This window comes from Cherax quadricarinatus, chromosome 18 (assembly GCF_038502225.1).
Source record: "Cherax quadricarinatus isolate ZL_2023a chromosome 18, ASM3850222v1, whole genome shotgun sequence".
NCBI classification, from domain to species: Eukaryota; Metazoa; Arthropoda; class Malacostraca; order Decapoda; family Parastacidae; genus Cherax; species Cherax quadricarinatus.
Window position 1 is genome coordinate 14,836,386 of NC_091309.1, and position 27,405 is coordinate 14,863,790.

General features: G+C 40.4%; 2 protein-coding genes across 4 annotated transcripts in view; one reads left to right on the forward strand and one right to left on the reverse strand.

The window, feature by feature from the left end:
• lsn (vacuolar-sorting protein SNF8) overlaps positions 1 to 27,405 on the reverse strand; it is a 112,631-nt gene that overhangs the window by 72,438 nt on the left and 12,788 nt on the right. The gene's annotated exons all lie outside the window — the stretch shown is intronic.
• On the forward strand, positions 273 to 26,910 carry LOC128689406 (uncharacterized). Its single transcript, XM_053777638.2, has 8 exons — positions 273 to 797; positions 17,830 to 17,963; positions 19,392 to 19,529; positions 21,950 to 22,049; positions 22,223 to 22,326; positions 22,628 to 22,805; positions 22,999 to 23,220; positions 25,249 to 26,910. Exons 1-8 carry the CDS (start codon positions 758 to 760, stop codon positions 26,355 to 26,357), a joined length of 2,025 nt encoding a protein of 674 aa, XP_053633613.2. The 5' UTR covers positions 273 to 757; the 3' UTR covers positions 26,358 to 26,910.

Here is a 27,405-nt window from a genome sequence, read left to right on the forward strand (position 1 = left end):
TCGTTTCAGACACTTTCGCACCTCGTGGCATTTGCTATAATATTTACTAAAAAATTTTCATGTTGTTTCTTAATATACAAATATATTTTACAGCAACACAGATTTCGAACATTACAGTGATACCCTTTGGCATATTTAGTAAGATAATATTGCTCTCTGAGGGATGAACAAAGTTTCTCCTTCCTGGTAGTATTTTCACCCATCCGTGTGTAGGACCTAATGGGTTCGGTCCTTAGCAGAGGAGGTAGAGAGAGAGGCGACAGTCCCGAGGTGGACACCACAGCGAGTGGAGGTGTATATGTGGAGCTGCTGCTTACTATACCTGAGTAACCACCACCTCACGTGAACACACACTTGTTGATACTCACCCAAACACCGTTAACTACGCGCACCAAGGACAAAACAACAGTATTTGTTACAACTTATTGTAAGTGACGTCACTGTCGTAGCTGCATCTAATCGTGGACGCGATAAACAATAAATTACATCTATAAACACCGCGATATAAAATAAACTTTGTGTTGTATAAATAAATGGCACAGACTTACCGAGCGAAAATCACTCGAATTACCCGCTTAAGGCTACGAGCGATGGTGAGAAGAGCTATAGTGAGGAAATGAGGAACTGAGTGCGATCAGTGATCTAATTTAAAAGTGGACTAACTAGTGAGTGGCGATTGTGGTGACGGAGCACAGGACACAACAAGAGTACAAAGCATTTCTCCAGTACAAGCCCTGAGTTGTAAGTGTGACCCAAGATGACCCGCCCAGCCTCTCTCCTCTCCTTGGCACTGCCAGGTCAGTTACACACTGATTTACTAATTGATGTTTGAATACATAAGTTTTAATGTAACTAATTAAGCGATATCTTACTTTTTTTAATTTCTTCAAATGTATCTTAATGTTCTCACAGGTTCCCATGTTATAATTATGACAGCAGAAAACATGATATAAAGTACACATTAGCTTACCTCTTCGTGTGTGTGGGGGGGAGAGAGAGAGAGGGGGGGGGGTGAGAATGAGGATTTGTGCCTTGGATTCAGATTTTTCTTAACTTGAACTTCTAAGTGTTATTGTTCCCGGTCTTATTTTAGTCATGTGTTATACGGTAGCGGGTCTAGGGATTATCTTCCCCGTGGCCAGTTATCACTTGTTCTCACGAACGTGGCCTCAACATTGGTCCACACTGACCTGTCACTTCTCCCACTGTAACGTTATCCTAGCCGAACCCTCATGACAGCGGACGGAGGATCGAACCCCCACCATTCCTTGAAAAGAATGACCCACACGGGTTTAGTGTTTCATATGAAGTAAATGAAACGTCCCGAATCTCCTGATCTGTGTTAAGTTTTACAAGGAAAAAATAGTTATGGGAGAGTGGTAAACCAACTGGGGTTACACATCGCCTGAGAAATAGGAGATAATCGGATCTAGTTCAAGGGAGCTTCACCAGCATCAAGACTACTCCACTACTCCTCCAATATATCTTTATTTACTACAAGTACATGTACAAGGTATACAGGCCTACGTGACATCAATGGCATACTACTATATAGAAAGCCCTTTGTTATGCTGAGCATTCAGGGTAAATTAGGTCGGTTTTGTCCCAGGATGCGACTCACACCAGTCGACTAACACCCAGGTACCCATTTTACTGATGGGTTAACATAGACAACCGGTGTAAAGAAACACGCCCAATGTCTGTACCCGCGCTGGGAATCGAACGCAGACCCTCGCCGTGTGAAGCGAGAGCTTTAGCCACCAGGCCACAGGGCACCGTGGCCTGGTGTTTGAGCAAGATAGGGAAATCTCTGCGGTCTTCAAGATTATGTGTGTATTTTAGCGCAGTGTGTTACTGTAGCTTCCCTCAGTCTGACTGAGACATGGAGAGAGTCTCCATATTTCACAACATTCACACTGTATTTACACTACTTGATTTTACTACAAAAAATATATTATATTTATGTATACTGTTATTATTATTATTCATGTTATGAGCATTCTAATGAAAGTTTCCATTAATGAACGATTATATTTGAAATACAAAGGTGTTTTTTTTTTGTGTGTGTGTATACATAGCTCCTAACCCCACCTCTTCACTGGTCGCTACTTGTTCCACTCTCTCCCTGTTCCATGAGTTTTATCATACCTCGTCTTAAAGCTATGTATGGATCCTGCCTCCACTACATCACTCTCCAGATTGTTCCACTTCCTGACAACTCTATGGTTGAAGAAATACTTCCTAACATCCCTGTGACTCATCTGAGTTCTCAACTTCCAACTGTGACCCTTTGTTTCTGTGTCCAATCTCTGGAACATCCTGTCTCTGTCCACTTTGTCAATTCCTCGCAGTATTTTGTATGTCGTTATCATACCCCCCTCCCTATCCCTCCTGTCTTCCAGTGTTGTCAGGTTGAGTTCCCTTAACGTCTCCTCGTAGGACAAACCCCTCAGTTCCGGGACTAGTCTTGTTGCAAGACTAGTGTGTGTGTGTGTGTGTGTGTGTGTGTGTGTGTGTGTGTGTGTGTGTGTGTGTGTGTGTGTGTGTGTGTGTGTGTGTGTGTGTGTGTGTGTACATGGTGTTGGTGTGTGTGTACATGGTGTTGGTGTGTGTACATGGTGTTGGTGTGTGTGTACATGGTGTTGGCGTGTATACTTGGTGGTGGTGTGTGTGAGGTTGTGTGAGCGTGTGTACATGGGTGTACATGGTAGTGTGCGTGTGTGTATTGGTGCGTGGGTGCCTGGTGGAGCCCACATGGTTGTCTGGGTCAATGGCGGTTTTCGGCGGGGAAGGGGGGAGGCCACAGGTTCCGTGACCTAGTCAGGTCAAGGAAGGTTAGACGCAACTCGTGCCGTCACACCACACACATCTGCACGCTATCCATCAATATTAGCCATACCCACGCAAACATTTCTGCACACACGCACACCACACCCACTCCAGAACTCACCCCTCCCCACAAACACATCCCCACCAGAACCTACTCAAACACTCATCAGCCCCACACACGGATGGCGCGCGCGATTACTTTACCGTTTTTTTTTTTTTTTACAAAGTTAGACATTATAAAAAGGGCCTTCAGGAATACCGCAAAGTTTTATTTTTAGAACATACGCCACAGCACGGTACCCACTGTCCCTTAAACATGTAAAAAGTTGGATAAAACCTACCCTCATTTTCTACGCCATTTTTCTTACACAGTTCCAGAGCGCGTCAATTTCTGAGCGTTCCATATCAACTTTCAAATGCTATTTTCTTTGCAAAATAAAATATACAAAAAAAAAGTGGAAGTGACACGTCTGGCAACACGGTGCCTGAACAGTCTCAGGCAACGTTCAAATCTGCATGCTTATCACTCGTGGTAAGAGAACAGGTTGCGATGAGGACAGATTGAAGAATTAAAACTCACGAGGGGGACATGATCATAACATACAGGATACTCGAGATTTAAACATAGTGGACAATGTGGTGGGACTATAACGACGAGACACAAATGGAAACTAAACATTCAACAAAAATATACCGGGAACAGCGTCTTCAGTGTGTGGGAAGTGAACTTCAGAGGCAGGATCTGGGGCTTTACCCGCTTCACCCCCCCCAGTAAACACAGTTAGCTGAAGCAAAATCAACAAACAAACATGTCTCTGTTTGTTCTTGCCGCACAGCTGGTAACACACACACACATAAATAAGCAACCAGCGAAAAGGCGGGGCCAAGAACTGAGACTCGACCCTGCAACCACATATAGGCGAGTACACACGCACACACAACGACAAATGTTACGTATTATATATATATATATATATATATATATATATATATATATATATATATATATATATATATATATATATATATATATATATATATATATATATCGTGCCGAATAGGTAAAACGGGTGAATTAGCAAGTACTCATTTAAAATTAAGTCCTTTCTAAAATTATCTCTTATACGTTTAAAAATATTTTTTTTTTCATTTATGTTAATGTAAAAATTAGTAATTTTGTACCAAAAGAACCTTGGAAAACTTACCTGACCTTATTATACCAAGCGCAATTTAATTTAGCCTAATCCAACTAAATATATTTTAGATAAATTTACAATAATTTAATAATAAACAAACACTGAAAAATATTTTTTATCGTTAGGTTCAGAATGATTTTTGCGAAATTATTGAATACACAAATTTTCGCTTGTCTTATTCGGCAAGAAGAGCATTGATATTTAAGCCACAATCGCAAGTTTTATCAATTCGGCACGACACACACACACACACACACACACAAACATATATAATATATGTGTGTGTGTGTGTGTGTGTGTGTGTGTGTGTGTGTGTGTGTGTGTGTGTGTGTGTGTGTGTACTCACCTAATTGTGGTTGCAGGGGTCGAGACTCAGCTCCTGGCCCCGCCCCTTCACTGAACGCTACTAGGTCCTCTCTCCCTGCTCCATGAGCTTTATCATACCTAGTCTTAAAGCTATGTATGGTTCATGCCTCCACTACATCACTTGCTAGACTATTCCACTTCCTGACTACTCTATGACTGAAGAAATAGTTCCTAACATCCCTTTGACTCATCTGAGTCTTCAACTTCCAAGTGTGACCCCTTGTTTCTGTGTCCTCTCTCTGGAACGTCCTGTCTCTGTCCATCTTGTCTATTCCACGCAGTATTTTGTACGTCGTTATCATGTCTCCCCTAACCCTCCTGTCCCCCAGTGTCCTCAGGCCGATTTCTCTTAACCTTTCTTCGTAGGACATTACCCTTAGCTCTGGAACTAACCTTGTCGCAAACCTTTGCACTTTCTCTAATTTCTTGACCAGGTGTGGGTTCCAGTATGGGCCTGACGTACACTGTGTAGTGTCTTGAACGATTCCTTATTAAGGTATCGGAACGCTATTCTCAGGTTTGCCAGATACCCATATGCTGCAGCAGTTATCTGGTTGATGTGTGCTTTCGGAGACGTGCTCGGTGTTATACTCACCCCAAGATCTTTCTCCTCGAGCGAGGTTTGCAGTCTTTGGCCACCTATCCTATACTCTGTCTGCAGTCTTCTTTGCCCTTCCCCTATCTTCATGACTTTGTATTTGGCGGGGTTAAATTCGAGAAGCCAGTTGCTAGACCAGGTGTCCAGCCTGTCCAGGTCTCTTCGAAGTCCTGCCTGATCCTTATTTGATTTAATCCTCCTCATTTAACGTCACATCATCTGCAAACAAGGACACTTCTGAGTCTATCCTTTCCATCATGTCATTCACATATACTAAAAGTAGTACTGGTCCTAGGACTGACCCCTGTGGGACCCTGCTCGTCTTCTGTCTCCTTTTTTAAAAATGGGAATTACATTTGCCCAGTTTCAAGGGATGTGTTGAAGATTGTGGTTAGTGGCACATACAGAGTTTCTGCTCCCTCTCAAAGGACCCATGGGGAGATATCTGGTCCCATTGCCTTTGAGGTATCAAGGTACCTTAGCAGCTTCACCTCCGTCTCAGCTGTGTGTATGTCATCCAATACTTGTTGGTATATTCCTTGTTGGTGTCCCCCTCTGTTCTGTCTTCCTAGAGTCCTTCCTGTCTCCACTGTAAATACTTCCTTAAATCTCGTGTTGAGCTCCTCCCATACCTCTTGATCGTTTCTTGTGAGTTCACCACCTTTCCTCAGCCTGTTCACCTGGTCTTTGTTGTCCTCTCCTAATGTGGCTATACAGCAGTTTCGGGTCAGACTTGACTTTCGATGCTATGTCGTTTTCGTACTGTCGCTGGGCCTCCCTCCTTATCTGTGCATACTCGTTTCTGGCTCTTCGACTAATCTCCTTATTTTCCTGGGTCCTTTGCCTTCTCTATCTTTTTCATTCTCTAGTGCACTTAGTTTTTGCCTCCCTACACCTTCGGGTAAACCAAGGACTTGCTTTGGTCTTTCCATTATTTCTGTTGCCCTTGGGAACAAACCTTTCCTCTGCCTCCTTGCATTTTGTTGTTACATATTCCATCATTTCGTTTACTGAGTTTACCACCAGTTCTCTGTCCCACTGAACCTTCTGCAGGAAGTTCCTCATAGCAATGTAGTCCCCCCTTTTATAGTTTGGCTTTTCCCGTTCAACTCATGTTACCCTCTCAACTTGTAACTCTATGTAATCAAAACTCAGAACCACGTGATCACTAGCTCCAAGGGGCCTCTCATATGTGATGGCACACACACACACACACACACACACACACACACACACACACACACACACACACACACACACACACACACACACACACACACACACACACACGAGATAGAGGTTACAAGAGGAAAGTTACATTAAACAATAGTTCGTTAGTGAAGCAACATATGCCTAATTTCAACAATAAAAAATTCAACACATCTCCAGTGATATGCGTGCAATATGTGTACTATTGAGGAATTATTATAAATGTGATGTACAGAAAAACACGTCGATACAGGCAAGACTACAATGCCTTGCGACAACTTGCGTGTTTGTGGCATCTGACCGTAAAGGAGTTAGGAGTGGACGTTAAATGACCCAGCGAGCCAATCTTCCTGACATGCTGACGTACAAGACGCACCTAGAAGTGGACTCTTATGTGAGGCAGCAAGCCAGTCTTCTTGGCATGTTGAGATACAAGAAAGCCAAGAAACGTCAGAAGTGGACGCTAAGTGAAGCATTGAGCCAGTCAAACTCCCTGGTATGCTCAGTGAGGTACAAGAAGAAGAAGCAGTTTAAAGAGAAATATTATGTGGCGGTGGGTCTCGTGAAGATGCAGAGGTCAACACAAGGTGGCGTCTGTCTGGAGTCCCACTGCTCAACGCCCACGTCCGTGGCTTGCCCCTTACACCCACACCTGCCGCCCTCACCCGTCGCCCATCCTCACGCTCACGGCTCTAGCTCGCTCACAGCTCATACATAACATAAACTCAAATGTTCATTTTAACTAGATAAGGAGTAAAATATACACCAATAACGAAGTCACGTACACATGCCTCCTACCTACCTCCCCCCCTTTCCTCTTTCTCTTACGAGGATCGAATTTAACAAGCGACACTGATGCAAGCATTATATTCACCACCATCACTGTCACTTCCTCAGAGAAGTAACTTACACAACTTTATGTTGGATGTAGTGTTGGAGCGGGGTATTCCTAGTCGTTGTATGGTGATCTAGGGGTATACATGGAGTATACCTGGAGGGTGTTCCAGGGGTTAACGTCCCCGTGGCCCGGTCCATAACCAGACGTAGGGATCTGTAGATTAATAATGGTAGTGATGATAGGGTGGTAGTGATCAGGTGGTGGTGGCGGTGAGTGCAAAGTATCAACATTCAGGAACAGAGGAGAAACAGCTACACTGGTCCGGGCATAACCACCGTCCATCACCTGTCAAGCTACTTCTCACTATCGCCTCCCACACATTACCCTCCTGCCTGATTTCGCTAGTCTTGAACACTTTCAAAACACCACATCATGAACTGGTGATCTTCATGGGTGGATTTCGATGCCAGAGGCAAAGCTGAAACTATTGAGATAAGCTTTCACTTCCTCTTCCCTACCAGTGGCGCACAGCCACAGGTTTGATCCAAGACAGGGTAGGGTAGCTCCAATGCCTTGGATAAAGTCCTCACCAGCGTCAAGGGGTCTGCCCCCCCACGAAGAGATACGTATCGAGAGCCCAAGTAATTTTTTTTTAGTTATCATTTGATACATAGCATTCTACGAGCACCTTTAATTCAATATTTGAATCCTTCCAGCAAGACTGAAATTCTTCATATTTCGCACAGCAATGCCACATAATTGGACAGCATCAAGTGTTTCTGGAGGTGGGAAGTACAGTACCTGCACTTTGGGGAATCCACGCACTTGTGGCAAGGTAGTTATTGAATGAATGTGGTGATTGAGTTTTCTCCTTTAGGTCACCCTACCTTGATGAGAATGGGCCGCGGTAACATACACCATAATAACAGGTAGCGGGTTGAGGGATGGATTATTATGGTTGTGGTTGTGGTAGATGATGATGGGTGTTCGTGCGTGGAGAGAGAGAGAGAGAGAGGGGGGGGGGGAATGTTAGTAGCTTGTACTGCAGTTGTGGTCCTGGGTGGGGCGTGGCGCTCGCCCAAGCTAGCTCAAGACTCGCAAGTTATTTTACCCCATGACATAATACTACACGGAGATCCTTTACTACCCAAAACTGTCCTAACGTTTTTTCCTGCGTAAGTTAGTTTGACTGCTTTATTAGGCACATAAAAGAGTCCAGGGACTGGACCCTAACAAGTACCAGTTTTCAATTCTGATCAAGTTAATGCTCAAGTTATAAGTACATACCAATGAATTTTGTAAAAAGAAAAAAAAATGATTAATATAAATCAAGGTAAATGGGATAGACCGCAGAATTCACAGTAGAAACTTCACTCATGAGAACTTTGTCATAAACCATTACAGAGTATGAAAGATTACTCCCTTGCCGGGACAGGCCATAAAATGCATCATAATTGATGGTATATAATACTAACACACGCTGATGAATAAGACACATTTGCAGCACTAGTGTATGTTTACCACTAGGAATGTCAAAATATCGGGATCGGTACCAGCTAATTTTGATGGTGTCAGTATCGGCTTAAAACTGAGTATTGATATCGGCAAAAATTTTTGCTGTTATCCATCCCTATTTATTACTGAAAGGTTTCGCCTGCACAACAGGTTTCTTCAGTAGAATACTGATGAGAACAACGGTGGAAACAGTAGTAGTAATAGTGCTGATATGATCAGGTGGAAGGTGATCAGTCCCTCAAGCCTAAGCATGGCCCTGCTGTCATACCTTATATACTAGGAGTAAAAGATGGAGTTGACGTCACAGGTGAGCGTGGCCCCACGAGTGATGTAGGTCATGCTAAACAGCTATTTAGCAAGGGAGATAGAAAAGACCTCCCGAGTACCAAGGTACCATGGTATATTTTTTTACGGTATTCACCGGTATTCGACTGAAGAAGCCTGTTGTGCAGGCGAAACGTTTTGGCAGTCAAGAGACCCAAGTGTTGCAAATGTTTCTTATTCATCAAACCTTAACTTAAAATAGTTTACCACAAAACAAGAAAAAATGATGCAGCATAAACAATTGCTGGAATGTAATGCTTATCAAACGCTTGCATCATCCACATGACCAGTGCTCCTGCATTATGTTACTCAATCATTATTAACCTCTCCAGGTAAATCCTTGTGGATCATTAACATACTGCTCAAAAAGAATTGTACCTGAGTATAACCTCAATGAAGATAGCGGAGACAAACTCAGACGCAGACACGTGCTGGATAACACCGCCCTCCTGTGGAGGGCGGTGTTATCCTTGAGTGTGCCTCACCACAAGTAAACCACAATGGCCACCACTTCTGTAACCTAACTACCTCTCTTACCTACACACGTAAAGCCTTACCAAGGATGCGGTTTCTTTTAGAGAGCTCAACCACGATGATTGATAGTATATTAAAGAACTTGATGCTCGTCCAGTGGCCACAAGAGAATCAAACGATCCACTAGGCATTTACTAGCAGAAAGTAAATACGAGAACGACCTAAAACATCTACACAGGAATTTGAATATTAGCTATAAATATATTGCAATAAGATGATAGTCTGCCCTAAAGTTATTTGTTTTAAATTTAAGATAAAAAATATCACGCGTGGTTTTTGCTATGACGTGCTTAATGGCTCATTATGAGCATCTTAAAAGCTGCTAATGTTTAAATAGTTGTGTCCATAGTAAAGCAGGGTCATCCAAGACAGATTTAGTGCGCGGTAAAGTAATCCCTTCACTTGAGTGAGGCTGCTGAGCTTAGGGGGGGGTGTATATTCAGTAACATGTGCGGCAATGTCCCAAGGTCATTTACTCCTAGGTAATTAAGAAGCTACTACAATGACAGTATTATATAAACTGCTATCTCCTGAACAGGAGATAGCAGGCAGGGTCCCGAAGAGCGGGTGACGTAGGGCTGGTGGGGCGGTGATGACCAGTTCTCACCAGGCACTGCAAAGACAGCGTCAGCGTGCACATCAACTACTTGCCTGTTCCACATGTATTCCTCCAGTGTCCGGAGAAGAAATTCCGCTTAGAGATGCAGGGCATGGGGCACTGGTGGAGTTGTAATGTGCACTGCTAGGTGGTCAGTTTACCAAAAACCTTCACAATTTACAAAACGCACGTTGATATGGTGACATTAAAGGTAGAAGCAGGCAAATTTTATAAGCTATTTATATTCACTATATATTGCTTACTTTCCTGATTATGAATACGTCTCATGGAGAAAAGTCGAATGCTTCGCTTCAAATAATTAGTTTTATTACTAGAGAATAGTGAAACCTAATATATAAACGTCTTGAATCTGAGAAAACTCTGCGCTGAAAATTAAAATTTACGTAAAATAATGGAAAGGAGAATGTGATTTTGTTTTACCAGGCCTACCTTTAAAATTTGACTTGTACAATATAACTATATTACACGAACACCTATAATAAAAGTAGTACATATATATTTCACGCGGTGCTGAAGGATTATAGCCATATCAAACGCCTTTCCCTATTCATTCAACTACTCCAATCTTTACAAATTAATTACCCGTGAAAATCAAAAGTCCACGTTTGCACGAGCCAGATTTTCCCGTGTGTAATGCAACACCTTTGAATAAAAATTACTGTGGTAATGTAATCATCACCATTCTCCTAATGTGTCCTACGTTTGTCAAAGTTTCCACTACACTCACAACAACTTGACGCATCCCACACATCCTGTGGGAGTTAGGCAAGAGCTTAAGGCACATATGGGTTTAGAGAATCAACAGATTACCCAAAACAGGCTTTGCCGTCCCCTTTATAAGGAGGAACTGAGAAGCCTTGTGCAGTCTATCATCTTTTCTCAGAGCCGCCCACACCTCCACTCAAGGCACAACTAAGTAGCCTTGTTGTGTATAAACATGAACAATGACGGTATACTGGGAGACACGAGGCTTCTACGAATTGCATACCAAGACATTTTTTTTTTAAATTGTTTTGGTACGTCAGAGAATACTAATTGAACACCCAATATTTTCATACATAGGACAAATGCACAAAATATACATTCAATCAAACTAGAAACTACAAATATATTCACGAGCTAGCTAGCAAACTTGAAGATTTCAGTAATAAACTCTAATAAAAACGGAACAAAAGTTAAAAATTACAAAATAAAAAAGGAACTAAAGGCAATTTAATGTGAAATATAATAAAACTACTTATTTCAGAGCACGGCACAATACTAATTTTACAACTTCCCATTTTTTCCCTCATACTGCAAATAAAAAATGCAACACTAGATTATTATTAAGAAGCATTTCACCCGCGAGGGAGATTTGCAATAGTATACAGAAGCACAGAAGTCTAGTGCGGGAGACGTCAAGTTAGTTGTGTTGGTCAGGTCACCTGCTCGTGATGTTCTGCCTGGGTAATGACAAGTTGGCCAGTACGACTGATATGCTAAAACTAGCGGATTTTTGGACATGAGAGAGATGGCAGGAACCTGGCGTAGCACCTCAGATAGCGTATGTATACAGCAGGGGACGATATGAACAAGTGTGTAATTTACCTCATTTTATGAAATGGGGAGAAGTCAGACTCAATCAAGGAGACCGATCTGCACATAAGGTCAGAGATCGCCGTTTCCAACACTGTCCAGAAATCCAGTAATTTTTGCATGTCAGACGTACTGGCCAACTTGGTGCTTGCTACCCAAGCAGAACACGGTAATCAGGTGAGTTGACCGCCACGTCACTGACCTGACACCTCCCGCACTTGACCTCTGTATTCTTATACATGCTGTATATCTCTCATGAACTATACTAGAGTGGCAAAGTTCGCAGTAAGCGAAACGCTTCCTAATAAAATGTTTTAGCGTTTCATGAGTTCTATTTACATACATGCATATACCAGGTTCCACTAACCATGTCATTATACACCCTTCACGGAAGGTGCCTTGATACCGGTGAGGGCTCTTGATCCAAGGAACTGGCCTTGTCCTACCTTTCCTTGGATCGAGCCTGATTACTTCCCATTTCCCCAGGTAGTGTATGATTCCTACCTAACTGCATTATACAGTGCGCCAAGTCCGCATACATGACACCTCATCAATAATTATTTATTAATTATTAACTCAAATTTTAATACGACACACGGGAGGAGGTATATAAAAGGTGACTGGAAGTTGGGAACTAATAACCTAACTTGCTACGTAAATTGTTTTTACTGCAAACTTTGTCTTTTTTTTTTTTTTTGCACTGGAATTGGAAGCGGTTTGCTTTCTACCTTTGTGTTGTAAACTGTAACTGTTTGCTTACTGTTTCATCCTATATTAAGTTCGACAATTTTCTCATACAGAGAATGTCAGGAAACAGATTCCACAAGCCCATGGACGAAAGAGGAAATGTGGCAATCTTGCACACCGGAAAAGAGAACCCTGATTCATAAGGAAATGAAACAACCCTGACTTACAAAGATGGTGTATGGAGTCCGTCGCGTCTTTATGATTAGGAAGTATCATCTTGCTTAAGGTGATGCTTTTTAATATTAGCGCCTCTGGCAATTGGCAAGTTTTACGAACAGGTCAATATTACGCCTACTAATTACATACGACGATACAGAGGCTAAGACCTGTTTCTGTGCTCTTAGCCTCATGCAAGAGCTCCTAGTACAGTGTCCTAGGTCCCTGTACCCAGCACAGCCTGATGGGTTTAAAGATAAAAGTGATGTGTAGTTGTGTAACCTATTTTTAAAATTTACGTAAGTACTCGCCTCAATGGCACTGTTCCAGTTATCCCTTCATCCATATCTCTACTGCTAAAACAGAGTTTTCCTATATTCTTGCTATAATTAAAAGTATACTGAAAGCGTACATACACTGGACCAACACCTAAGCTAGCATACATTGTTCAGAAGAGCTGGATGAAATAAAGCAAATACTGCGGAAAACTAGGGTGGCATATCAAGGACAGCAGTCAAGGTCTACCAAGAGATTCACGAACTATGTCCGGGTCTTAAGACTAATTTAATCTCCTGGGGTTTTATTATTATTATTATTATTATTATTATTATCAAAAAGAAGCGCTAAGCCACAAGGACTATACAGCTCCTGGGGTTTTAGCATTTTAGCTTTCTCACATTTCGCGAAAGCCTATTTGTGTCGAATTCATCTTTGTGGTCTAAATGAATCATTGTCTTAAGAGTAAAATGGGCAGAGCTATACTAAGCAGAACAAATTACCAGACTAGATCAACTCGGTTGTCGGAATGAGCTGCTTGCAGTGAATGCTGGTATTCGTGTCTTATCTTATAGTTCTTAAAGTATTCTTGATTTCAGTGCACAGGTGAAGTGCAACTTAACCCTGGTCCTCGAATAAGTATTTTCTTAAGTTCACGAAAAATTGACAGGGTACTTTCCTACATAGGCCAGTAGGCCTACCACAATGCTATTTCTTATAGCTAGATCGTGATCATATCTTAGAGGGTTACATGCTGACTGGAGCAAACAAGCATGAGGGAGGGCAGACCAAAATCATTTGCCTACTGCTGCTGCTGCTGCTGCTATAAAAAGAACCTTCAAGGTCAGTACTAGCGAGGATAAATGCTCAACTTATTACTGCCAAACTGAAAGAGGACAGCATTATCATTAATCTCGCATAATAATGTGCCAAAATGTTGCTAACTACTAGTGGTCAATAAATCAAACTAACAAAACAAGAGGAAAATGTGTAACCACCAATATAACCACTGATAATTCTCAGAGCAGAAAATAAACACAGATGGTCCATTAAACACAGTAATGTGAATCAGGCGTTGAACGAAAACACGGTTTATGTTTATCTCTGTGTCCACAGTATTTATGACCAAAACACACGAGTCCAGTCGTTTTACCACTGCATATAAATCACGGTGGTCTATACATGATATTATTGCTCTGCAAGCAAGATATAGGATAGAAAGGTGTACTGACGACATAAATATGGAAAAGACAAGTGAAGAGCAAGTTTTTTTTTTCCAAGTTGTGCAGTGTAGAGCTTGATTAAATAATTGACTTTAGCATTCTAGGCAGCAAAACGGTTACCGTGAGAGCCTGCTCTATACCTGTCTTTTCTTCAAGCTTTATATAATTCAAAGGTTTTCAACATCAATGATATATATCTGGGCGATCCAAACCTCTCAGAACAGAGGAAATATGTTGCGCTTTTTTTGTTAATATTATAATCAAGGGGAGCGCTAAACTCGTAGGATTATACAGCGCATGTGGGGGGGGGGGGTATGGAAGGTATTCAGGCTTAATTCAGGGAACCGGAGCACATTCAATTCCCTAGATCAAGAGCCCCTCACCAGCGTCAAGGAACTTCCATTGAGGGGTTTTTCTATTATTGGTTTTTGGTTAGTGAAACTAAATATGCAATCTGTCCTCATTTTAATACGTCCATTTTTCTGACGTGGTGCTCAACATCCATTTCTTATAGTTTCTATTTCTTAGGCTAAGCTAATTTAAGTCAGATTAGGTCAGGTTACATAAATTTATATATACATATAGGTTAATAACATTTGTCATTCGTGAAGAAAGAATGAACTAAATTAGTGCGTGTCATCCAGTGAGTAATGTTAACGTTGGTTTTACGATGTTAAATGATAACACTTTCTTCATTAGAAAGAGGGAAAGTATGTGTGTGTGTGTGTGTGTGTGTAGCCCAGGGAGGTACTACCGTCCTGCCAAGTGAGTGTAAAACGAAAGCCTGTAATTGTTTTACATGATGGTAGGATTGCTGGTGTCCTTTTTTCTGTCTCATGAACATGCAAGATTTCAGGTACGTCTTGCTACTTCTACTTACACTTAGGTCACACTACACATACATGTACAAGCACATATATACACACCCCTCTGGGTTTTCTTCTATTTTCTTTCTAGTTCTTATTCTTGTTTATTTCCTCTTATCTCCATGGGGAAGTGGAACAGAATTCTTCCTCCGTAAGCCATGCGTGTTGTAAGAGGCGACTAAAATGCCGGGAGCAAGGGGCTAGTAACCTCTTCTCCTGTATATATTACTAAATGTAAAAGGAGAAACTTTCGTTTTTCCTTTTGGGCCACCCCGCCTCGGTGGGATACGGCCGGTGTGTTGAAAGAAAGAATATATATATATATATATATATATATATATATATATATATATATATATATATATATATATATATATATATATATATATATATATATATATTTGCAAGTTTTTCAACTGTGGTCGCTTGTCTCAAAAATACATTAGAAACCACTACGCTCGTTTCGCATGGTGTGCTGCAAAAACTGACTTTTCCTGTCAATGAATATAACACAAGTTTTTACCATACTGGGCTTGCACGCCACCAATGCTTTGCTTCAACTGATCGCCCATTGACACCACAAACTGCAGTAATGACAATGGTGACCTTTAAGATATAACGGGCTGCAGCACACCCTTAACCATGGAACATTTCGCAGAAGACCACCTGGACGCAAATTAGAAGGTCAAGAGATAAGAGGCTCATTTAAAGGCAGGTAGTACACTCGGAAGTAATGGTATACCAATGAGAGAGGAGAGGAGAGGGAGAGAAGGAGAGAGGGAGGGAAGGAGAGAGGGAGGGAAGGAGAGAGGGAGGGAAGGAGAGAGGGAGGGAAGGAGAGAGGGAGGGAAGGAGAGAGGGAGGGAAGGAGAGGGAGGGAAGGAGAGAGGGAGGGAAGGAGAGGGGGGAGGGAAGGAGAGGGGGAGGGAAGGAGAGGGGGAGGGAAGGAGAGGGGGAGGGAAGGAGAGGGGGAGGGAAGGAGAGGGGGAGGGAAGGAGAGGGGGAGGGAAGGAGAGGGGGAGGGAAGGAGAGGGGGAGGGACGGAGAGGGAGGGAAGGAGAGGGAGGGAAGGAGAGGGGGGGAAGGAGAGGGGGGGAAGGAGAGAGAGAAAGGGAGAGAGAGAGAAAGGGAGAGAGAAAGGGAGAGAGAGAAAGGGAGAGAGAAAGGGAGAGAGAGAGAAAGGGAGAGAGAAAGGGAGAGAGAGAAAGGGGGAGAGAGAAAGGGAGAGAGAGAGAAAGGGAGAGAGAGTGATTCCCCCCACACACACAAATTGTTTTCCTCTACTACAGTACGGCAGTAACATTATATTGCATATTAGATGGTAAGTTCCTCCTGAGCATCCTAATAACACGATCTAGTGCTTAAACTTATGTGGCGCTATTTGCGTCCCACCAGTACAAGGAAACACATAGGCACAACCATCTTCTAAACATAAATCTTCATCTTATCAAGACCACAATGAAAAATAACTTTTACACACATCTCCACAACAATGTTATATGCATGATCTTAGCCACAACTGTTTTGAGTTATGGTGACAGAATCATCACAACTTAGCATGGCCCAACCGGAATAACCAGCATTGACTCTTCGGTTACTCACCTGGTGAGATCCATCAGCCCAGTTGTTGAGTCAACTCATTCACCCCCCCCCCCCACCACCACCTCCTCCCACCTCCTGTTTTGGTCTCACTGGAATGTCCACCAGATGCTCAAAACAATATGTAACTAACAATTAAACTAATGCAGTATACATTTTTAAAGTCATACAATAATTATGACTAACAAAGTGGTGCATCAAGCTCATTCCCAATTATCATCACCTTTAGATATTTTAATTATTGAACTGCCTAGATTTTAACTACTTAAAACAAGTAAATTGGGTTGAAAATATAAAATGCTCCATTATTAATAAATAATTTGAATTTGTTTTTGCCCTGGTTTGTATTGCACACTAGCTAGCTTATTTGACTGTGCTGCTTGGTGTGACTCACTAGTACTGTATACGGAAATGTACTTCTAAAACAAGGATGTTTGGTCAACTCGCATCTGAATGAATTGTATTTCTGAAGGGAGGGAGGGAGGGGGGAAGTTAACTTGATGTTGGTGAGGGGGGGCTCTTGATCCCAAGTATTGGAGCCACCCCTCCCCTTTGGATTAAGCCTGTTAACCTTTCATTCCAGTTGCTGTGGGACCCCTATGGATTTAGCAATCTCCAGGAATATAATAATAATATGTATTAATTGGATACAAAATTGGTTCCAAACTAATTCAAACTTACCTTCAGTATACATTTATCTTTACTTTCCTGTGTTTCTTAATACTAGCTGTTACTACTGTAATAGTGTACTGTGCTTCCTCTCCATTTTATGAGGCCAAGTTATTAGGGCAATGATACAAGGAACCATTAACATTAATACATGTCCTAGTTCCTTAGGGAATGAGTGGATTTTGTTAGTTACTATTTTTTTTTTTTAACAAGTCGGCCGTCTCCCACCGAGGCAGGGTGACCCAAAAAGAAAGAAAATCCCCAAAAAGAAAATACTTTCATCGTCATTCAACACTTTCACCTCACTCACACATAATCACTGTTTTTGCAGAGGTGCTCAGAACACAACAGCTTAGAAGCATATACATATACACAACATATCCCTCCAAACTGCTAATATCCCGAACCCCTCCTTTAGAGTGCAGGCATTGTATTTCCCATTTCCAGGCCTCAAGTCCGGCTATATAAAAATAACTGGTTTCCCTGAATCCCTTCACTAAATATTACCCTGCTCACACTCCAAATTAATTACAAACAAAATGACACCATAATTACATTTTCTGGATTTTCAATATTTTGCCAAAATTGACCATTAGGTGTAGTCCTCCATTTCTCAAACTGATATTCAAGTTTTGATGTTAAGCAAAGTAAAGATGGTTTTATCTCATGAGAAATTGTTACCTTCCACAGTGTGTGCTATCATCTGGTGGCTGCCTAAAGCATCAGCACAACTACCAAGCTCTCCATCTTCTGATTCAGAGTTCCTTACGCAGCCCTCAAACATAACTGTTCCAGAGGGTGAGCTGGCTGTCCTCAAGTGTTTAGTAAGTATTACTTCACCTCTTCCAACAAAGATGTAGTGGATCACCTAATGATTAGCCCCCTTTCCTCTCAAAACCATTAACTGATATGCATTTTTTTATGTTTGTTTTTAATTTTGAACCAAACTAATATAGCAAACAAACCTAATCATACCGAAGTGTTTACACAATATAAAATAGCTTACAGTAATATATCTATGTATCTTTCGTTAACTGTTTTCCTTAAGGGATTTTTTATTTAGCAAAATTGGATACATCAACAATATGCTGCTACCCTATTCAATATGGCAGTTACATAATGGGAACAAAAGTGAGCTAAATTTCCCCTGTCATATTCCATCATGTAAGGTATGAATTTCTTAGTGTTGAAATCTTTCTGGCTGAGCTCAGAGACTTCAGTAGGGCAATGAGTATATAATCAAGTACTCTCCTAAAGGTTCAGCACCTATGGGAACTTCAAAATTTCTGTTCCAGCAAAGCCAGAGTTACTATGTCCTTAGGAATTACCATACAATCCCATCCTCACTCTGATTTCTCCCCATTTATGCAAACTCTGTTGCTTATCTGTCAACCCTGCCTGTATCTAAGAAAAAATTTCCTCCCTATTCTGTGTCTATACTTTCCTCAAGAATCTCTGGTGTGGAACTATCAAAAACCTTACTGAAGTCCATATATACAATATCATATTCATTCTCATGACCTACCCCCTCAGATACCTTAGTGAAAAAATTGGCAAATTCATAAGGCAGGAATGCCCCTTTGTAAAACTGCTAAGATTCACTGATCCCTTTCAAGGTGGCTTCAAATAGTCTACCTCCAAAATGGAGGTTAGGCTAATTAGTTTATAATTCAAAGCTAATGACTTCCTTTGTAGATAGGTACATGTATCACACATGCCATTTTTCACTTATCTGTCACTATGCCAGTTTGTAGTAATATGTTGAGAAGACTACCTAATTGTTTGTTAAGTTCCTCCTTACATTCCTTTCCTTTGAGAACAGTTCATCAGGGTCTGGTCTTTTCTTTAGTTTTAATCTATCTACTAGTCTGAGAACCATGTCACTAGTGACTTTGATCATGCATAACTTATTTTCGCCCTGACCTGTGTAATTTTTTATTTCTGGAATTTCTCTAGTATCTTCCTGCTGTGGAAATTGTGATATTTTAAACTAGTAAAGTCAAACATGGGGTAGGGGTCAACCTATCAGGCAAATATAGGCCTTAACCTGAATTAACATCTCAAAATTTTAGGGACAGATTTGTACACAGGCATATATGATACATTATATGGTGTACTGAAAGATGTCCATTGTAACTTATCCTGTGTATAGGGACAAACTTGCTGAAATGAAATACTCTAAGACTGTACTGTATCATATTTAACACAATTTCCATGACATCTAATCAATGTTATTCCCATTCCCTCCATAGGTGGCAAACCCTGTTAATTTATGTCGCTGGTACTTCCTTGAATTGGGCCTAGACTTCTTTGATAAACGTATATCTCCTGTGTTAGTCAAAGACTTTCCGGCATCACATCACAGGGACTGCTCCATCAAAATTACGAAGGTATGCTAAGGAAATTTTCATGTGTTCTTGTAAACTGCAATAATACCATACTCAATATACAATTAAAAATTTAACTCTGCACAAAATACCATATACAATATTACTGACATACTTTTAGTAGTTTTCAATCAAGGACCAGTGCTGTATGACTTATAAGAGTTTATTGATTCGTTTTTAATAATAATAATAATAATATTAATGGAGGCAAAAAAGGGGAATGTATAAGAGTATAGTGGTACCAACACTCTTATATTCTAACCCCTCCAAAATCTAGTACAGTTTTCCCTTACACTATAACACTGGTCATTTCAGGCTTTTCACAAAGCTTTAACCCTTTGACTGTCGCGGCCGTATATATACGTCTTACGAGGTACCGTGTTTGACGTATATATACTCATAAATTCTAGCGGCTTCAAATCAAGCAGGAGAAAGCTGGTAGGCCCACATGTGAGAGAATGGGTCTGTGTGGTCAGTGTGCACCATATAAAAAAAATCCTGGAGCACGCAGTGCATAATGAGAAAAAAAAACTCCGACCGTTTTTTTTAATTAAAATGCCGACTTTGTGGTCTATTTTCGTATAGTATTTATGGTTGTATTCTCGTTTTCTTGGTCTCATTTGATAGAATGGAAAACATATTATAGAAATAGAGGTGATTTTGATTGATTTTACTATAAAAAGAATCTAGAAATGGAGCTCAAAGTAGGGGAAATGTTTGATTTTTGCCAATGTTCAAAAGTAAACAAATGATACCATTGTCCAATAAATGTCCAACTAGCCATTCTAATATGCAGTCATAAATGGGTTGATGTTATTTATACAATTATTACAGTATTGCAGTAGTCTGCATAATAGTAAGTCTTCTATTTTTTGTTTGAATAAAAATTCAAAATAGAAAGCAAGAGTAATATCAGAGGGGCCTGGAGACATGACTGATGAACAAAGAAAATGTTATTTTAGAGCCAGAAATGTCTGCATTGTTCATTCTGGACCTTATTTTGAAATTGTCATATTTTTTAGTTTTCGTGAAATTGGCCAAATTGCAAATTTCTGACCACATTATTAGGTAGTTGAAATCGGTAAATGGGCAGTTTCTTGTACTCAATCGATAGAAAAAATGGAGTTCTAAAGAAATAGCTATGAGTTTGGGCAACTGGAACAACGGAATTAGCCGAAAATAGGGCTCAAAGTGGGCGAAATCGCCGATTTGTAAACAGCGCTGAGGTCGCTAACTTCGCGAGAGCATAATTCCGTCAGTTTTCCATCAAATTTCGTTTTTTTGGTGTCATTACAATCGGGAAAAGATTCTCCATCATTTCATAAGAAAAAATAATTTTTTTTATTTTAAATTTTGCGACACCAGGAGACACCTCAGGATTGGGGGTTGCGACAGTCAAGGGGTTAAACCAGTGAAATGCACTGTATTCCCAGTCTTTGTCTGCTTGGGTGTGTGGATTTTATTATTTTCATCATATGGGTGTGAGCCATTCGTTGTGAATGTTACAAAGATGAGGAGGCTGGAGGCAGTGGAGATGTCATGTCTGAATGGCAGTGTGTGGTGTAAATATTATGTAAAGACTTCATAGTCTGGAGATTAGAAAGAGGTGCGGAGTTACTGAAAGAATTATCCAGAGGGCTAAGGAGTGGGTGAGGTGGTTTGGACATTTAGAAAGGATGACTTGGAAGGTGTATAAATCTGAGGTGGAGGGAAAGCAGAGTAGGGATTGCCCTAGGAAATGTTGGAGGGGGCAAAGGAGGTTTTGTATGCAAGGCGCTTGAACATCCAAGTAGTTTTTGACTTGACATCCTGTTGGAGTGTGAGTAAGGTAACATTTATGAAGAGATTCAGGGAAACTGGTTAGCCGGACTCGAGTCCTGGAGGTGGAAAGTACCATGTCTACATGCTGAAGGAGAGGCATCTGAACTTTAGCATCAGCATGTCTCTAGCAAGACAGTGATGGTGAAAGTTTTTCTTCTTTTTTTCGGGTCGCCCTACCTCAGTAGGAGACAACCAGTGTATTAAAAAAGTAATAATAATAATAATTCAGGGAAACCAGTATGCTGAACTTGAGTTCTGGAGGTGGGAAGGGCAGTGCCTGCTCTCTGAAAAAGGGCAGGGATGTTGCAGCTGGAGGATAATCTGATTGTGATGTCAGTACACTTCTGGAAAGACGGCGATTGAATGAATGAGGGCGAGCATGTTTTCTGCTTTGAGTCACCCTGCCTTGGTGGGAAAAAACTGCCGAGTTCAAAAATAATAATAATTTTAAGCAAGGATAATGTATATTTAAACCCTGGCTTAGGTGCAAAACTTGATACTATTATTTAAGAATCTGTTACATGGAATATATATTCCACATAAATTATATTATTAGATTTTTATATTAAAAGTATAATTGGCATCTTTCATACCTTCACTAGGCTCGAAAAATTCAAGAGGGCCAGTGGCTGTGCCAAGCAATCAGTTACCATTCCTCAAAGCTACACATGACTAGACCTGCTGTTCTCAGAGTAATTACTGGTGAGTACCATACATCTTAAAAAGGAAAATCAACAATAATCATGTACAAAGTAATTACAGTACATATAACAAACAAGCCATGAACTGTACACTACTATAATTTAAAATGATATGAAGAATAAGCTAGAGTTAGTTGTACCGAGTTAAAAGATAGTTTTTTAATTTATCAACAGAATCTGAGAGAGCAACGTGGGAGCCCCCAACAGACCAGTCTGAGTTAACTTATCGTAGGGGTCGCAAGGAGAACGACTCGCCAGAAGAACCTCGAGAATCTGAAGTAAGTTTGGGCAGAAATTATCTATGTGCTTCAAAGTTACTTTTTTTCAACAGCTTATGATTAAGAATATATTTAATTACGTATTCAGCTACAGAAGACATCTAAATTTTCACCATACCAAAAATGCTGTATATACCATAATACGTACAGGATTCACAAAATTACTCTCAATATGCCCATGTTTCTCCCTCCCCCATGCTAGTACAAAATACAGCATATTTTACAGAATTTTTATAAGTTATTATTATTGCATCATGCAAGTTTATTAAAAGATTAAATATTTTTTTAACTTTTTTTTCAGTCTGAATTTCATGGTGACAAAACCCTGAAGACTCGTGTCTTGTTTGATTTTACTCATGAAGACTATATCCAGGATGTTCCTACTGGAGAATCTGCTCTTCTCAAGTGCCAAATTAATAAGCCCATATCATCGTGTTCTTGGATCATGCCTCATGGAGACATGTTTAATGTGTCACAAGGTAAGAACTTAAGCAACAAATAGGCCTTCTGCTAAAGTTATAGAGTCTTATGTAAATTTAAGGAACCCTATTAATAGAACTTATTATATTTCACACTAATTCCAATGTAATACAGCAAATGACATATTGCTTCAGCCAGACTGAAAAACACATGAAAAACAGTCTAATATTGTAATGGGGTTTTCTTTTTCAGATGCAGAACACTCTAACAAACCCTACGAGTATACACAAGACTATAGGCTAGAAGGTGACCTGCGTGAAGGGAACTGCACTTTGCGTTTATGTGAAGTACGGCAGCAGGATGAAGGAAATTGGCGTTGTGTGGTGCGTGTGGGAGAGGAAGAGTCAGAGTTTCAAGGACCTTTACTGCACTTGCACATTATTGACCCTGAAAATGCTTCTAGTCATAATCATGGTAGGTGTTCTACCTATATGTACTGTTATTTAGGTGGTAAGTTACTAAATGCTGTAAAGAGCTTTTATGAGGATAGTGAGGCTCAGGTTAGGGTGTGTAGAAGAGAGGGAGAATACTTCCCGGTAAAAGTAGGTCTTAGACAGGGATGTGTAATGTCACCATGGTTGTTTAATATACAGTGGACCCCCGGTTAACGAACTTTTTTCACTCCAGTAGTATGTTCAGGTGCCAGTACTGACCGAATTTGTTCCCATAAGGAATATTGTGAAGTAGATTAGTCCATTTCAGACCCCCAAACATACACGTACAAACGCACTTACATAAATACACTTACATAATTGGTCGCATTTGGAGGTGATCGTTAAGCGGGGGTCCACTGTATTTATAGATGGGGTTGTAAAAGAAGTAAATGCTAGGGTGTTCGGGAGAGGGGTGGGATTAAATTATGGGGAATCAAATTCAAAATGGGAATTGACACAGTTACTTTTTGCTGATGATACTGTGCTTATGGGAGATTCTAAAGAAAAATTGCAAAGGTTAGTGGATGAGTTTGAGAATGTGTGTAAAGGTAGAAAGTTGAAAGTGAACATAGAAAAGAGTAAGGTGATGAGGGTATCAAATGATTTAGATAAAGAAAAATTGGATATCAAATTGGGGAGGAGGAGTATGGAAGAAGTGAATGTTTTCAGATACTTGGGAGTTGACGTGTCGGCGGATGGATTTATGAAGGATGAGGTTAATCATAGAATTGATGAGGGAAAAAAGGTGAGTGGTGCGTTGAGGTATATGTGGAGTCAAAAAACGTTATCTATGGAGGCAAAGAAGGGAATGTATGAAAGTATAGTAGTACCAACACTCTTATATGGATGTGAAGCTTGGGTGGTAAATGCAGCAGCGAGGAGACGGTTGGAGGCAGTGGAGATGTCCTGTCTAAGGGCAATGTGTGGTGTAAGTATTATGCAGAAAATTCGGAGTGTGGAAATTAGGAGAAGGTGTGGAGTTAATAAAAGCATTAGTCAGAGGGCAGAAGAGGGGTTGTTGAGGTGGTTTGGTCATTTAGAGAGAATGGATCAAAGTAGAATGACATGGAAAGCATATAAATCTATAGGGGAAGGAAAGAGGGGTAGGGGTCGTCCTCGAAAGGGTTGGAAAGAGGGGGTAAAGGAGGTTTTGTGGGTGAGGGGCTTGGACTTCCAGCAAGTGTGCATGAGCGTGTTAGATAGGAGTGAATGGGGACGAATGATACTTGGGACCTGACGATCTGTTGGAGTGTGAGCAGGGTAATATTTAGTGAAGGGATTCAGGGAAACCGGTTATTTTCATATAGTCGGACTTGAGTCCTGGAAATGGGAAGTACAATGCCTGCACTTTAAAGGAGGGGTTTGGGATATTGGCAGTTTGGAGGGATATGTTGTGTATCTCTATACGTATATGCTTCTAAACTGTTATATTCTGAGCACCTCTGCAAAAGCAGTGATAATGTGTGAGTGTGGTGAAAGTGTTGAATGATGATGAAAGTATTTTCTTTTTGGGGATTTTCTTTCTTTTTTTTTTTGGGTCACCCTGCCTCGGTGGGAGACGACCGACTTGTTGAAAAAAAAAAAAAAAAAAAAAAAAAAAAAAAAAAAAAATTATAACTTCAGTATTCTAGAAAGTTTCATGCCAAAAGCTCACATCAGTTGGGGCCAAAGGAAATCTGTAGTTATGATCCCTCCTGCCTAATTTTAAAAATGTAATTGGAAATTTATAGATACTTTTCAAGATTAAATATAACAGTGCAAATCAATGTCACCACTACCAAAAATTTTTTAATTTCTCCAAGTACGTATTAGATTCTAAACGTGACTGTACAGTACAGTAACCATTTGAGGTTAAAGTTATTTTATGATTTATTTATAATATAATCTGATGGAGTGAATGATGATGAAAGTTTTTCTTTTTCAGGCCACCCTGCCTTGGTGGGAAATGGCCTGTGTTAATAAAAATAAATATGTGATAAAACTTAAACCGAATTCCTTTACTTTTCAGAGGGAACACCATTAGTGGATCCTAAAGGTGATTCTACAAACTTTTTAGTGATTGGACTTGTCTTTATAACAACAATCCTCTCCATCATCGTGATTATGCTTTTTACCTGTCTATATCGCAGAATGAGAGGAAATTCTGATGAAACTCGAAAAATACTTCAGATATCTCCTTGCAACAGCATGGATCTTCCTCGCAAAACACTGCCTACGACAGACTTTACAGCAACTTCTGTCATGGCTGTAGAGCCTAAAAAGAAGCTTCCAATGAAGTATATGGATTTGGATCAGTATAACCAATATTTAGACATGAGTGTAACTGGGTCAGCGACAGATGGATACATTATGATGCCTGGCTCAAGCATCAGATCTTCCTCATCTTCCAGGACAACCTTGTCAACTGTGTCTACTCTTCCTATTGGCCGTTCTCGGTCTGCCAGTAACAGTACATCCATAAGTTCTGGCACACCCCACTGGAGCACAGCAGTAGATAATCCTTCATACAACCCTGATGTCTCTGATCCGAGAGAATTTCCTTTACCTCGTCCTTCCTCTATATACAGTGCAGATCATGTCTATGAGGAAATTAAGGAAAAGAAAGACAATTCTGAAAAAATGGAGAAAATAGTGGAGGCCACAACTCCTGAAACTCCAACTTACACAAATATTGTAGAGGACTGTGAAGGATATATGATCCCAAAAATGTCTCCATCCAATGAGATTTTACCAATGCCACAAAAACATGAGACTCATATACCTTTTTCTAAGCTTCCATTACCAGATCCACCCCAGGGCAATAACACTAGCACTACTCCCAGCGAATTCCAAATGTCTACTGCTGATCCAGCTCCTCCATATTCTCGACTGGGTCAAAGTGGTCTAGTGCCTGCAAGTCCTACATCTCAATCTTCAGTTAATCTTGGTCCAGGATACTCAAGAATTGGATCTTTGGCTGATCCTATGGAAAGATACGACACTCCACGCCCTATCCCAAGTGATCCTGTAGAGCGATATGATGTACCACGTCGTGTTCCAAGTGAGGCTCCTTTACAATCTAACATTCCAATATTAACAAAAGTTACTGTAAATGGACTTGAAGGTACAATTGTTTGAGCCAGCTATGAAGGTTTGATATCATTAGCAAACCTGCATATTCTAGTATATCTACACACACATAATGTATCAGCAGATATTACTATAAACAAGAAATAATGCTGCCAACTTAGCTATTATTATATCAGTAATAAATATGGCTGTAGAGCTAAGATGTGCTGTTATGCAAATAAGGTACATTTTATACAAGTGTATTTTATTAAATTTAATAGCAGTAATATGAAGCATTTATATGGGGCAAGAAGGACGTGAAGAAACTATAAAATGTAGTGGATGCTATATTCTAACTGACCCAACCCACAGCCCTAACGCATTCAAACCAGTTACATAATAATTTCGCAGTGTTAAGCATTTATGGGCTGCTCAGGAACCATTTCATTTTACCTAATTGTAATGTACACCCTACTGCCTTACAACCTGGGATATGATGAAATAACCATGTAACAGGCTTGGATGTGCTCAGCAGTGAGCTGAAGCAATTAAAATTTACTGTTCACTATTTCTCCAGTTCAGCTGGTCAGTAGTATGGCCTGCCTGGTGATATACTAAACATTATACACAGTATGTGTACGTATATTGTATATATGTATGTGTGTATGTATGTTGATAATAAATTGCAGGTTCCGTGACAACTGAATATTAAAAACACTACTACAGAAAGTAAGGAAGTGGTTGGCAACGAGCTTCTTGAAACTGCTTTTACATGCTATTTTCCTTTCTGGCACCGACAATAAATCCCTAGAGACTTTGTCAACCATTTTCCTACTTTCTGGAGTGCTTTGATGTACAGTATGTATGTTGTGCTGTACTGTAAACACACATTGTACATGAACTTATGTACCTGGAGTCTTCCTCTCTCATGCCATAAGCCTTAACTATTGCCTCAGTGCACTGGTTTCATTCTAAGTCTTTAATTCTTCCAATGTAAATATTTATAATAAATATATTATCTATTTCAAATTTCGTCTAATTATTTCCACCCTAAAATATAAAATGCTGATATAAATTTAGTTAAATTATTGTGAAAAGAAAATTTGGAAGTAAAGAA